Source organism: Labrus mixtus, chromosome 5 (assembly GCF_963584025.1).
Source record: "Labrus mixtus chromosome 5, fLabMix1.1, whole genome shotgun sequence".
NCBI lineage: Eukaryota > Metazoa > Chordata > Actinopteri > Labriformes > Labridae > Labrus > Labrus mixtus.
The window spans coordinates 3,152,008-3,167,753 of NC_083616.1; the positions used below are offsets into that span (position 1 = coordinate 3,152,008).

A 15,746-nucleotide genomic window follows, 5' to 3' on the forward strand; every position below is an offset into this window, starting at 1 on the left:
TAACCAATGGGTGACGCCACTGACACTACATCCCTGTTTATACAGTCTGTGGAAAAAGAAAAGAAGAGGCGGAGGAGACAAATAAGGAAAAAAAACACTAATGGTCATGCTCAATGGGCTTTCCTGAACCTGTGAGGAGAGCTGGAGAGAAATGAAACCTCCCAACAGCCAATCAGAGAGATTCCTCTCAACGACCGCCGACGCCGATTCTACATGTTGAATAGGCCAAATACCAAAAACTAGGACCGACAGCCGACGATCTCCTTGGTGTGTCAGGGTTATCAGTGTTTTGCCCGTACACGACCTATGTTTATAACAGATGTAGAATGTAATGTTTTAAGAAGAACAGCTAACATCACTGATGTTTTTTCAAATGTTGTACTGCACCTTTAAGACTTCTATAAACGTACATTGGCCATCCACAAAAACACACTACAGAGTACTATAATGAAATGAGTAGAGCTGTAAGTATAATCCCATTATAGTAACACCGCCTCAGACAGACTTTTCAAACACAACTTAGTGACAGAAAAGCCGAGTATCAGAGGGTCTTAGTGTTTTCATCATTAAACGGCTGTCACTGTGATTTCCTTTAAAGTTTCCTGCCGAGCGTGAAGAACTAGAAGAGTGAATGTGTGGTTTATGTTCTGAGCTGTCTTTACAAATGTCTCCCCCCTAAGATAAACCGTGTTACTAAATGAATGCTGCTGATTTAAAATGACTCCACTACTAGTTCATTCAGTATCAGTGAGGTGAAACATGCTCAGTAAATCAACACGCCTCCATCGGAGACTTCACAGCAGATGCTTGTGATGCAGCGTTTCACCCTCACCTGCTGCCGCCTCTCCGCACTCACACTGTTGATTGTGATCGAATTGGACTTGTCCCTGTTGGTAGTTAAACCGGCATTGTGGGTTTTTTTTGGTGTTTTTTTAAGCTGAGTGTTTAAACACGTTTACTCGTTCTGCGCTCTGATTCTGTTCTCTCTGTACTCTCAGCTGTCTGCCTCCCCCGGGGGGTCGCTGGATGCTTTCAGGCGGGACTGGAAACACATGTCCACAGCCACCTCAGAGAGCACGTGCATATACACTCCTACACACACAACACAGTGCTGTGTGTGTTCTTATTGCAGTTAAAGAGGCGCTGCAGCATGGACACTCATATGCATAAACATATTCTCTAAAGTGTGTGTGTGTGTGTGCAGTGACAGAAAGGTAGCGTCTACTGTACTCATGCTCACACGTGCAAGCTTGTAAAGCATCTTACCTCGGTGCCAGGGGACTGCATAAGACGTACTCCACGTTGCCACAGCAACCCCTGGTGAAGGGATTTACTCCTCCGCGAAACTTGCCCGTCACCTGAGGATCACAACGCCTCGTTCAGAGTCGGCATTAGAGGAGGCTCGAGGCCACAGTGTAAACACACACACACACACACACACACACACACACACACACACACACACACACACACACACACACACACACACACACACACACACACACACACACACACACACACACACACACACACACACACACACACACACACACACACACACACACACACACACACACACACACACGTCCAGCGTTTGAATACAAAGCAGGTGAGTCATGCTGTTGATGCGTCTTATAATTAGTGTGTTTAAGGATGTTGTCGTGTACAGAAGATACATTTCTTCTGTTTCTAAACTGTTTTAAATGCAGCAGAGGGGTTAGTGATACATTTCCATGTAAGGTGCTCTCAAGCATTGGATCCCAACCTGGGGTCCGGGCACCCTCTTGGGGGCTATCAAAGGTTGGGCACCTCTGCTCTAAAGCCTGGGGAGCAAACAGTGCATGAAGCTCCGGGTGTGAATATTGTTTTTGCATGTGTTTGTGAAGCAACGCCTCGCGGCTCTGTTGACATACGCTGGACAAATAACAGCAGAGTGATTGTTTGTTTACGTGGATACAGAACAAGCATGCACTCCTCACCTGCTCATTGGTGGTTCTGCCTCGAGCCACGAGCACCATATGGAAACCTGTCAGTCCCATGACTGGAATGAAAAAAAGCCCGGCTATGCACATCACCACCAGACTGGAGGCAAAAGTTCAGGATCAACAATATGAGAACACATGAGCAGAGAGTGCAACAAGTAGGAATAACAGAGTCTGACAGAAGACACTAACTTATGTCCATGCACTTTTAACATTCTGCAAATAAAAAAAACTATCAAAGTTGTCTGAAGTTTTTTTTTTTTTTAAGATTTATTTTTGTGCCTTTATTGGAGAGACAGGACAGTGGACAGAGTCAGAAATCAGGGAGAGAGAGAGTGGAATGACATGCGGGAAAGGAGCCACAAGTTGGATTCAAACCTGGGCCGCCCACTTGGAGGACTACAGCCTCAATACATGGGGCACGCCACCAGCCACCAGCTAGTTTGTTTTGTTTTTTAAGAGTTTTTCTTAAAGTCTTTATATGTGATTTTTCACACTTAAATGTAGAAATCAAGTATATCCTCTGAAAATAACTCTGTGAGTCATGACTGTCTACAATGGGTGTAACACCCGAGTCCCACTGTCTGTGATGTTTTCAGAGTTTTCAGAGTCCTATCTTCAGTTTGTTTACATCGTCGGGACGGCCGGCTGACTCCTCCCCTCATGTATGAAAGTTGTTTAATTGAGGGACTAGAGAAAAGAAGAATAACATACTGTACTCACTGCTTAACTGTGTTTCTAGATCACGCTCATTTCAGGTAAATCTACATGCAGTGTGAAGATATGAGCATAATAAAGATTGCTAGCATTAGCATGCTAACACAACAATGCAGCGCAAGTTGTTTTGGTTTCATGCTGCTGCTCAAGGGCGACATCTGCTTGATCAAAAAATCACATATAAAGCCTTTAAAGGTTGCTTAAAGGTTTTGCAGCGGGGCATCAAGGATACGTGACAGTGGTGTGCAGCGCTGCCAGCCTCTCCCGGTGGTGGAGGACGAAGAGGAGGCCGAAGGAGAAAACCCCCACCATGTGGATGCTTAGCGACAGCAGGAAGAGGAAGAAGTAGCGGTAGTTCCTCCGTCCGATGCAGTTGTTCACCCAGGGACAGTGATGGTCAAAGTCCTGAGGAGAGAGGGAACACAGCTGGTCAGGAGGTGGGGTTTTATTCACCATCTCTTGTTAATGGGTCTCTACTAAACCAAACAGTCTATCTGAACCCTGTGTGGTGGTGTCTTCATCTCCTCATGTGGATTTAAATGTGGAAAATTAGGTTTCCAAAGCGAATCCTGATAAGAGCATTAAACGCTTAAAGCTGCAAAAGCCGATATTTATGCCAGTGGTCAGGATTTTCTAATCATAATAACCTTATAGCAGATACCTAGAAATAACTTATTTATATCTATTCAGTGTTAATTTATTGATATTATTGGCACAGAACAGCATCAGAAAACATGGCCCGTATACATCAGTCCAACCTTTATATCTACACTGTGCCTGCATACATACATACATAACACATTAATCTCTCCCACACACACACACACACACACACACACACACACACACACACACACACACACACACACACACACACACACACACACACACACACACACACACACACACACACACACACACACACACACACACACACACACACACACACACACACACACACACACACATACACACCTCCACACAGTTGTCACACACGCTGCAGTGTGAGCAGCGAGGCGGCCTGTAGAAGTGACAGGTGGCGCACCACTTCATCCGGACCTGAATGCCCTTGATCTCCACGTTCTTGTAGAGCGGCGCTCGGAAATCATCGTCCTTGTCCTCGTCTTCATCCGCTGAGGAGGAAAAAAAATCACGAGACACGAGCACATCAATGGAGCGCGGATGCATATAGGTGTGAGATTGTGTTGGGGGGGGGGGGGGAGAGAGGAGGAGGTGGTTAATAGACACAAGAGCATTGTTTTGATTTACGATTCAAGTTGACATGAACAACAGCACAGCATCTTAAATGACGCCCCCCCCCCTCCACTGAGAGGAGGCACTGAGAGGGATGAACATTTACAGAGAGTGCTTCATTCTGCCTCTAACATCAGGAGTGATTACTGAAGAACACTGTGACTCATGTTCAACAGATGCTGTTTGCTTTCATTTCCCACAAGGTCACACAGCATCAGAATTGATGCTTCTTTCATGGAAATCAAACCTCTGACTGTGGCTGAGTTTACTCTGTGCTCTAACATCACCCCCGTATACACTATTAGAGCACATGCTGGTGCTTTTCTTCAGACATTCAGGATGTTTTTTGGAGTTGCCATTTTCCTTAGAGAGAGAGCCTTTTGCCCTGAAATGTCTCAGGGTTCTGCACTGAGCTCCAACCTCAGAAAATAACTTCACGGTACAACAATAACTGCAGACAGGCCCAGGTAGATGAACCGACACACACACACACACACACACAAAAGGAGCAAAGAAAGCAAGGGAGAAACAAAGAGAGAGCACAGACGTCAACGGGTCAATAAAAAGCAGATTGCTCTGTTATTACGTCTGTCAGGTCTCTTCAAATAGATTTAAAAGGTTTCCACCAGGCGGTCGGGTTCAGTTCAGTTCGGTACGGTATGGTACACATTAACCCTGTTTCCACCAAGAGGTTGGGTTTGGTTCAGTACAGTTTGGTACGGTAAACCCTGATCTTGCCAGTACCCTCACACATCACTAAATCACAGTGGAGTGACAAAGTGTAGACCGCCAACAAATCCAACAAAGAAGAAGAACGTGACACAGTAAACAAAGATCAAAGAATCCTAGGAAGGTCTGCATCTCTGAGGTCGTCCATGGGGCGGAGCTACATGCTGACAATCACAAAAAAAACAAAAACAGTCTTGAAATGACTCTCTCTAAATCTGCAGGATATTTAAACACGGTGTGTTTTGTGTTTGTCCTTTATTACTGCTGTTCCACAGGAAGATTCTTTTAACCAATCAATGGACTGCAGTGAGTCTAGCTCCAACCTTTAGGGTCGGATCGGTACGCTTGGCACCCCAACAGAAGGGGAGCAAAAAAAGTATGACAGTACGGATCAGTTATTTTGGTACCTTTCTTAACTTTGGACGGTGGAAAATGTGTACCGTACCGAACTGAACTGAAACAGACCGCTTGGTGGAAACGGGGCTTTACCACTGTCAAAAGTTGGAAAGGGTGTGTGTGTGTGTGTGTGTGTGTGTTAGCAAGCACCTGAGTGTGAACTCAGTATTTCTGGCACTTGGGAAAGATAAAGGGATATTAACGGGGATCAAACCTTTGACCTGTAGAGATCAAATGAGCACTTTAAAAACTTTTTTTTTGATGCGGTTGCCCGGGGTAACATGATGTCATGTTCTCAGAAACTTGACAAGTACACACAGCTTTCTTGAGAGCAGTAATGGGAATTTGACGGCGCTCTACATTATCAGAAAACGAGCAGCGTATCATTTTCTGTCATTAATCACTTCACACACACTCAAACGGCTGTTAGAGCTGTCGTTCAAAGTGCTTACCCGCCCATACTAACCAGTGCAACAAAAACTGACTGCTAAATCAGACTTTTATTATTATTGCTGCTGCTGTTGTTGGTCGTCTTCCAGGTGACACAATCAAAAGTTAAAGATGTAGTTTGTAACTTTGGGAAGAAAAACTCTCATTAATCTCACTTTAAAAGATAAGCGATTAAATGCTCTCTTCTAAATCATTATAGCTTAACAACAGTCTTTCAGGTGCTGTAATATAACTAACAGTATATAACATGAGCAACTGTTTGCTAACCTAACAGAGATATGGGGTAATACCCCCCCCCCCCCCCATGCATTAAGGCTGAGTTCTAATCACAGCGTGCCAGTTTTAGTTCTGACCCGCGGGCGTGCATGCCATCCTCTCTTTCTTCTCTGCATTTCCAGTTTTCTTCAGTTTCAACGAGAAATCCTGTCAAGACACCTTACAAAGATATTGCTGTAAAAGGGCGAGTACAGAGGTGATTAGTTGGACTTATGAAATATTGTTCACATGTGCTGCAATAAGACTAATTTTTAATAAGCAGCAACCGTCTTCTTTTCAACGTAACATTACCTACAATGGCCACTAGGGGAGCAGAAAGACCAGCGAGCATTCAGTCCTTTAAGCCTCATTTTGGTCGACACCAGCCTTACATCTAGCATCAATATTATAAATATAAAATTGAATCTTAAGTGAATCTTTGAGCTGCTGAAGGCTAAATGTACAGGATCTATAAGGGGTGGAAGTTGGCGTTCATCACTACCAGCACACTCTGCTCTGACCCACAGAGACTATGTGCTGCAGTGTTTGGGGTGCAGGGTTGGTCAGCAGTGGACCAAACCAGTATGAGGCAAGGGGGGACCTGATCTTTAAAGACCCCCACTGTGATTTCCCTGAATGCTTTTTTTCCCTTCTAGCCATGATCCCTAACCCTCTCTCATCTATTTCCTCATATTAAAAATGTCTCCCTGAAAGGAGATGACTATAATTCGTGTCTGCTCATGTCAGTGACCTGAATAGGAGAATTATTAGCTCTACAATGCCGTTCATTCTCATTTTTACAATCTGGGTGATGACGGTGATTTTCCAGGCAGATGTCAGTGATAGACTATTTCATAACAGTTAATATTGTTCATCAGAGCTTTACTGTCGGGTCTGCCATCTGTGTCATATATAATATAAGAGCTAAAAGAAAGTAATCCCACCAGCAGTCTCTAAAACCAGAAAGGCCAGGGTCAGATAACCTGCGCTTTATACATCATAATGATTATTACCCCTTTATGGATAGAGACGCTCCTCCTGCCGACAGGTGCTTATCATTTACAAGCGCATTACAAATATCCCCGAGGACAAATTCAATCAATATTAATTAACCCAGATGGTGCCGAGGACTCAAAGGCCGCAGTGGGAGCTGGTTGGACACCTGTCATTGTGAAGGTGTGTAGAAGTTGCACCAGCAGTACCTATTCACACCAAGCATACCCGGACTCGGACTTTGGCTCTGGTTTCTCCACCAGCAGCAACTCCGGGAGCTCCGAGGAGAAAGAGGAAGAGGAGGGCTAGCAGGAAGATGACATGCAATCTTAGTAAATATCAGATATTGAATCCATCCATTATCTATTCCACTTTTCCTGTTCAGGGTCGCGGGGGGCTGGAGCCGATCCCAGCTGTCATTGGACAAGAGGCGGGGATAACCCTGGACTGTTCACCAGCCAATCACAGAGCTGACATATAGAGACAGACAACCAGTCACACTCACATTCACACCTACAGGCAATTTAGAGTCACCAGTTAACCTAACGAGTATGTCTTTGGACTGTGGGAGGAAGCTGGAGTACCAGGAGAGAACCAACACATGCACGGGGAGAACATGCAAACTCTACACCCTGTCCGAAGGGGATCCAAACCAAGAACCAATGTTAGATATAGAGGTGAGAAAAAAAAAACGATTTATGTAAAAATTGACATTCTTCTCTTCTAAGATTCAAAATCGATTCATAATTTCAAAAATATAATTTTTTTTTGTTTTTTAAAAAAACATTTTTTTGGGGGGGCTAATAAGTCACTCCCTGCTAAGTGCTAAAACTAGCTTTTTATCTCAGTAGAATGCCAAATAGAGCAACAAGAAATTCAGCCAGTCTCACAGATGACTGGAGTAGATCCTGAAGTATGTACTAATTCAAAAATAGAGTTCCAATCATAAAAAACGGAATCGTTTTGAATCGTAAATCGATTCTGAATCGAATCGTGACCCAGAGGATCGTTATCGAATCGTGAGACACCCAAAGATTTCCAGCCCTAGTCAGATATTTCTTTTCAAACATAATTGTTTCCCACAGAATGCTGTCAAGTGGCCAACATTGTTATGCCATTGCTTGACACATAAACTCATTTGCACGCGCGCGCACACACACACACACACACACACACACACACACACACACACACACACACACACACACACACACACACACACACACACACACACACACACACACACACACACACACACACACACACACACACACACACACACACACACACACACACACACACACACACACACACACACCTCGTGGATAAACACCAGGGTCCATGAAGGTTGCCATGCTGAAGTTGGCCAACACGAAGAGGAAGACGAGGCCATTGTAGACGGGCACAGCGGGAGAGATCGCCTTTGTCAACCAGGGGCACCTAGAGACACAAAGAAAGGGGCACATTAGCATTCTCAGTCAAACACAATTAAACTATCCATCTAATGGATATTGAACACCAGTTTAGAATAAAAACAAAACCTTTAAATATACTCTTAATGTTTGTGATTCCTAACTGGATCAATAATCATTATTGGACACATGATTGAAGAGAGTGCATTAGAGTGAGGGACATACTGAATGCCAGAACTTGTGAGCAACAGAAAGTCAAACAAAATTGTAAATGACTCCACAAATGGACTTCACCCCCAGCCTAGAGCAAAACTTTTGCTCAGGTCCTCCATTTTTATTCTCTCTACAGAGGAGTGATGTCTACTGGGATAACTCAGGGGGGACTCATTGCATTTAAAGAGACACACACACCAAAACGGAGCGTTCTGAGAGAGCTGATAGCCACATAATATTTGTCATGAAAACCATCTCAACCTGACAAACAGCTTCCTGTTAAACGTGAAAACTTGTCACGTCAGGCATTGTTCATTAATGGGGATTCTCCTCTAAATCCAAGACTGACCTTCTCCACTGACAGCAAGTAATAACTGAGTCAGCAGTGGAAATGCCCGACTCACACCTCCAGCCCCGCTCAATCACCTGGACTCAAATGTCCAGGTACAGTACGTTTCCTGTGGTGCCATAATTAACGCCAACAGTTTGTCTGGTTCCTCTGGAGATGAAATACAGGCAGAGTGTAGACGCCCACAGGGCAAACTGCACAGATCCTGTGGGTCAGACGCTCAGAGAGAATCTATGAATTAATAAGAGAGGGAGGAAGGTGCTTCAAAGAGAGGCCCTGTCACTCTCACCTGCTGTTTCCAGCTCGTCTTCCCTTTATACTGGCCGATACGCCCACATTCGCTTACACACAAAAGATGCTTCTCCAGCTTATTCTGACGTCAAAAAGTCAATTTCCTGCCACCAGTGCCCCAGATCATCTTCAATCCATATCATCTCTCCCACTCCTCTCCTGCTTTGTTGAATTATTCAGAGACATGGCTGCAGAGAGCCGCTTACACAGACCAGAGAGGTGTTAAAGGGATGAGGTGGCCTCTGAAAAACCAGTCTGCACTGGTCCACAGCTTCGTGCAGGATATGGGCTTCATTCAAATTATCACTGCAACATATTCAGGCAACATTTTGGCCAACTGTACTTGACGTCACATGACAATTTAGCTACATGTGAAATCTGTTCTTTCATGATTTATCACATCAAGTACACTCTCTTTAGAGACAATTAGACAATCAACAGGAAATGACATGAAGGATGCAAGTAGCCTTAAAGTGATGTTATCTGTCTTGTAGATTTTTTAGTTGGACTAGCAAAGATGCTTTAATTAAATTTAAATTATTGTCCTCCTTCTAACTTTCGATTCTGGTCCTGAATGATCTGGATTTGTTTGGACCAGAGAAGGTAGGCGGTTTTAAGGCACCCACACACGGCCGTTTTGGACGCCCCTCGGTTTGCCAGATATGAGAGCAGTTATCAGGTCAACAGGTGTTGCAGTGATGGAAGCAGCAAGAGAAGTGGTTCAGATAGAAGTGATTGTACTCGACCTAAAAAGCCTCTGCATGTTTCTAATAAGCTCCACGAGCAGAAACGTGCTCAAACTAGGATCAATATTGGAGATGTTTTTGAAAAATGGAGAGAGGTTAGAACACAGAAAGGTTTACAGACCCATACAGAGCTGGATAAACACTGAAGCTTCAGTGTCCACCACATGGTGACCTGCGTGAGCATCGACTTAATGGAGGAGGGAACGGAGGGAGACAGCTGAATTTGGACTGCTATTTCTATTGAACTGTGTCAGGGTTAGATATTGCTCCTTTAAGCCAGTGTTTCTATTTTTTTTCCATGACAGCTGCACTGGCAGGACAAAGTCAACAGGAAGACCCACTTTTTACCACACAATACACCAAAAGTCACCCAAACCGTTCAGGATTTATGCTTACTTATTTGTCATCCAACAACACATAACATGTAATACAGCCAATAGAGTCAAAATGAAAAAAACTGGTTGAGCTTCATACTTGGATGAGCAGACGCAGGCATTTATTTCCTTATATTCTTCTTGTTGTGTTTGTAGTTTGTTGTTGCAATACTTGTCAGGCGTTCCAAACATGCCATTGGTGAGTCAGTTTCTCTGTTTCCTCTTCATAGCGTCCATGTTTGATAATGCTGACTCACATGTGCACGTGTTCATTAAAAAAAAAAGACACCACTTTCTGTACGAGTGGTGTCAAAGTGGGGACGTCTGTTTCAGATACAAAACTCCAGAAGTGTCCAAAGCCTGCTCCGAGTTCAACTCTGAGGACGTTGATCATCTGCAACTCAATGATGTCACTGTCTAGTGCAGCTCGATTATAAAAGCAGAACGAACTGTGTGATAGTCGGAGTCCACATCCACGTGGAACAAGTTTTCAGTAAAGTTTAAGATTTCATGTTGTATGACTCGAACCTGTCGTGATTTACTCAGAATATGGTGGCTTGAAATTCTCAAAACAAAGTCCAAAAAAATTATTATTGGGAGTCTTGTTAACTGTGCAATATGTAGAATTTGATGACAATGTTTACATTCAAGTACTTACATTGCCTCAAATATTTCCAACAGTTATCAAAGATAGATAAATCCGTTATTTTATAGTCAAGACGGGACGTGTCTTGTCAAGGCGGCCGTCATGATGAGCCGCCATGAGAGACAGAATGATTACCGTTGCCGTGGAAACACCGGATGTTACATCCAAGACCGCAACATAAGGAAGTGTGAGCTGCTACTGAAAGCTGCCGTACTGTTGCTGTATGTGCTGCTGTGATAAAAACGTTATGTAATTAATACAACTGATACATCGTCGGTAACCTCTTCCTCAGGTCTGTTTTTGCCCGTTCGTCTTCACTACGTCAACGCGGAATTCGTTTGTCACCGGCTGGGGAGGGGAGTAGCAGAAAGAATCACTCCCATGATTCCCCGCCAGCCTCGAAGTCATCATTCGTTATTCTAGTATTGATTGAGAGCCCCCTGGTGGCAGAAGCATACATATTGTGTCTTTCAATATCTCAACATATCAGTGCAAATGAAGATATATTTCTGTTTCACAAACTCAAAGCTCAAAACTTGAAGTTTGGTGTTTGCAGTAAGTGTCTTTTTTAGATAACTTCAGAATGCAGTTTAGCTGAACCGTCTTCACAGAGAGCTGTGGTGAGTAGTAACATGCTGTGTCATCACAGCTTTGGCAGCGAGTAGACGAGGTACAAACCCTTCAAAGAATTGATCAAAGAAGAGCAATAGTAGCAGGAAGCTCCACCGTTTTACAGAATCCCAACGGGCTCGCCTGTCATGGCATCGTGTGTTTTCGCCCGTGATGTGATACAGTTGAAACGCAGAGGAGGAAAGAAATGCAGCAACCTGTTGAGGAGTGTGAGAGCAGACAGCGTGGGAGGACAATGTGACTGAGAAAAGGCCTGATTAAGGCCACAGACATTGGTTAAGTGTGTAGGTGTGACAAATAACCCCAGAGGGCTTATCAACACGGTTTACAGCACTACAGCTTCTGTAGCCACGATACCTCATCTCAGGCAGCAAAGACTGTGGCTGCTCAATATGTTTGCTTCTAGACAATGAGCTGACAAAAGTGCAGTCACGTAATGAGTTTGGTGGTGTACTCCCCTTTAATTCTTGTGGCTGGCCAAAGTGAAATAAGTCCTCAGTGGTAATTAAAATCCTCCAGCCAGACGGCAGCGCTGAAGACACTATCAGTATGATGGTGTAAAGATAAGAGTCATGCTGTTAAATAAAATACATGGAAATCACAAACTATCTCCTGGGTAATACAAGGAATGTGGCAGGGAAAAATCATCCACAGTTTGCTCCTCAGGGTGGCAAAGAAACTAACAGTCTCCTCTCTAACGTGAGAAAGATCAATATGACCTCTCCCTCTGTCTTCATTTTTTAACTTAATAGACGTTAGAATGAGTTTTAGCACTCTGCTGCTTTTCCCATTTAAATATGACTCATGTGGGTTTATATATTTAACAAAAAACGCCTCATTGGCCCAACATGCTCGTGATTTAAAATGTGAAACAAGGTTAATGATTGGGGCAGCTGTGGCTCAGTTGGTAGAGGGGTTTGATCCCCCAGCTCCGGCCTCAGAAGGACACACTCACTGCAGAATGAGGTGTGTATGTTTACTGCTTCTACCTATGCACTGGAAGCTACCACAACCTAGCACAAGCTAACCGCAGTTGTTTTGCACTTGATGGTCCAACAGAAAGTAGTCTAACTCTGCATCTGCGAGTAAAAACACGGTTCACCCTCATTTTGGAACCACTTTTATCACCATGCTACCATGCTATGCTATGTCTTTGGCTGGGGGAAACACATTAGCTCCCCACCTAAAAACGTCCGGAGTAAACCAAAACAAACCAAAACATGAGAATCCCGTCAGTGGACAGACGGGGTCTCTGCAGACACAGTCAAACATGTATGGAGGCCCAAAAGTGATGATTGTGCAGCATTACATTTGTAAGTCTATATTCTGATTTTTAGGAAAAAAACTACTGACTCTACCTTTAAGGATGCAAAGCATTACTACAGAATTTTTTAATTTATGAGTCATCAAAATTAGCAATCCTGATACAGTACGTTTACGTACATAATACGTTTGGCATTATTCTGAGTACATTTGCTTGATTTTTGGGGGGATTATGAGGGATTTGGGGACTAAAAAGCAGCACAAAGGAAGATGGATTCAAACTGTCAGACTTCCAGAAATATGACTGTGAGCTAAAGAATTCACTGTAACAACTTGAGACTGCGATAAGATGTTGATGATGTGCTTATTGTTGTTCAAACGGCCAAATATGAAAACAAATCAGACTGATGCAGCTTGAATCTATTGTCTCGGGGAAGTAATGATCAGAACCCAGCAGTAAAAATCAAACATTTGAAATTATTTTCAGTTTTATGTGATCAAAACAGCAGCTTAAATCCACTCCTGAGTTTTAGAGCAGCAGCATTTTGCCCCTCTGTATCTTTGTACTCCTGGGGATCTCATCTCATTTGTGGATAACAGCAATGCTGCATCTGATAACCCCCTTGACAAATCATATAATACACACACACACACACATATTAGATCAGGGACTAGAAGACCGAATCTGAGCCTGGGGTATCTGAAAGTCTTCTCGATGACTGCAGAGGTGTAGCGGTGTCTCTGGTTGGGTATTAAGATTAGAGAAAACACCCCGCCTTTCTGGTAATGATAACCCAGCTGTCTTTGAAAAAAAAAAAAAGCCTGGACACAAATCCGGTCTTTAAAACTCAGCTGATTGTCAGGCACCGTACAAAAACACAGGCTGAGTGTTGATTAAATCTGGGGTGGGACCCTCTGAGATGAAGCCTCTAATCCTGCTGGTGTGAAAAACCTCAAGAGGGAGGAAAACGCTCGGTGGTCATCAGGTGTCAAATGACGGACTTTTAAAGGTGGTAGGACTGGTCTAGTAGGCAACATTTTAAATAGTGCTGTGCCCATCAATCACCATCCATCACAGAAATCATTCTACATGTTAGAGACATGATACACACCCAGAGCCTATTTAGCTCCTCAAATCTGCCCGCTGCTTCATTTGCCGGCTCAGAATCGGAGCAGAAAAGCGGCGCTGCCTTTGAAGTTGCTCTTATCTGTTCTTTAAGTAGCTCAGGGAGAAGAGAGAAGAGCGGGGGTGAGGGGTTGGATGTGGAGGGCAACCATCAAAGAGAAAAGTCAGGAAATCCTCTGACAGGTAGAACCTTTCTGGGCCTGACGTGAAGGTGGACGTTTTCACAAGACGCTTGGATTTTGGGAAAGAAGGGCGTGGCCGTGCGATGCAGCCAATGAAGCCTTAAAACCTGCATCTCAGTGACATTCAAACGTTGTTACGATGGACAGAACAAAGGCTATTGATGTCTTAAACTGGACTTTTAAAACACATGTCAACTATTTGGTCTGAATGACATCCTACAAATTTGAATTTCATCACTATGCCCTGCTTTATTTCAAATATGTTGCGAGTCTATTTTCAACAAAGCAACCTTTGAAAGACAAAGTAACATGTTGTTTACATGTTTTTTTTCTTTATTCCAGTGTGATCTTGTAGTTCTCCTGTGATCTTGCTCATGGCTGCGGCACGCTCTAGAAACAGACCCAGTGGGGCAGGACACCGCCAGCCGTCCATCAGAGCAAAACGCTGACAGAACATGTGGAAATAAAAAGTAACACTCCTTGATAACGGGGTTGGGAGAGGATTAATTCATGCATGTGTACACCTCATTCAGACCCAAGCTGGCCTCTGCGTTCTGAGCATGCTCCACAGACACACACGCCAGGCTTTGACCTGGAAGTCAAACAACATAAAAACGCAGAAGAATTATGTGTAGAAAACAAGACGAGGGGATCAACATGGTGAGTGCTAGAGCGAGAACCAATCACAGACGAGGAGGTCAGCTGGAGAAGTTTCAAATAGTACATGGATGGAAAAATGCAGAATGGCGACCTTGTCAAGAAAGATTGTAGTAAGTAAACCTGAAGAGGGTTCATTAGTAACTAGCTAACAGTGGGTATATTGCCACCTACTGTAGTGGAGTTGGAAATACTTCCATCAGTAAATCAATCCTCCCCTGGTCCTTGTTTACAAGGACAGTAGTCCAGTTAAAAGGTCTAAAGGAGTTTTAACCGTATCTAGACTTTACTCTACATAAACGTCCTGATTGAGGTTAACAGAGAGGTCAACATTTTTGCAACTGAGGCTGAAATATTCTGACCTTTATTTCCCAACACTGCATTTCCCAAAATCCAACCAATTAAAAAATAGTTTTACAAGAAACTGCATGCCCTTAAGTTTCCAGCCTCCCTGTTTGTAATGAAAAGTCTTATAAATGTATAAAGTCATCCACGAGTCGGGATGACCCAAATGACTTCAGTGTGTTTTTTTTTTTGTCTCTGTCTCATCTCAAACGAGGGGAATTCCCCAAGGAAAACCCTTTCTTCAGTTTCTGTCAAACTTATTGAACTCCTCACAGGATTCATGAACAGCAGCATCACTCCCCCGGGACCCGCCAATCCCTAACGCAATCACGTCCCTGAGATTCTGTGTTTACACACATGCCATTTAGTATTCTGCACACAAACGCACACAGCAGCAGGCTTACTGACGCTGCATACATCGGGGATGTTTGCTGAGGGCACCGAGCAGAGCACTTCCAGGCAGGTCAGAGGAAGAGCTGCACAGAGTATCATGAAAAGATTTCCTCTATGCTATAAGTTATTGATAAGGACGCTGCTGGTGGCTAGTTCAGTCCAAATTCAAAACATTGGAGAGAGCTGCCGGGTTTTCGGGTTCTCAGGCTTTCTCCAAACAAACCAAGGACATAATCGTTAGATTCATTTGTGACTCTGTAGGTGTGAATGTGAGTCCAGGGTTCGGCTGCCCTGGGATCGGCTGAAAAGTCTTGCAACCTTAAACAGGAAAGGCAGCATAGAT

General features: G+C 43.8%; 1 protein-coding gene across 4 annotated transcripts in view; it reads right to left on the bottom strand.

Moving 5' to 3' along the window:
* zdhhc8b (zinc finger DHHC-type palmitoyltransferase 8b) overlaps nt 1-15,746 on the bottom strand; it is an 81,979-nt gene that overhangs the window by 10,423 nt on the left and 55,810 nt on the right. For all 4 annotated transcript variants that reach the window (XM_061037323.1, XM_061037322.1, XM_061037325.1 and 1 more), the window contains exons 2-6: nt 8,095-8,216; nt 3,675-3,832; nt 2,932-3,104; nt 1,980-2,082; nt 1,267-1,358 (exon numbers count right to left, since the gene is read on the bottom strand). In XM_061037323.1, coding sequence (XP_060893306.1) covers nt 1,267-1,358; nt 1,980-2,082; nt 2,932-3,104; nt 3,675-3,832; nt 8,095-8,216 — 648 coding nt within the window. The remainder of the gene's footprint in view (nt 1-1,266; nt 1,359-1,979; nt 2,083-2,931; nt 3,105-3,674; nt 3,833-8,094; nt 8,217-15,746) is intronic.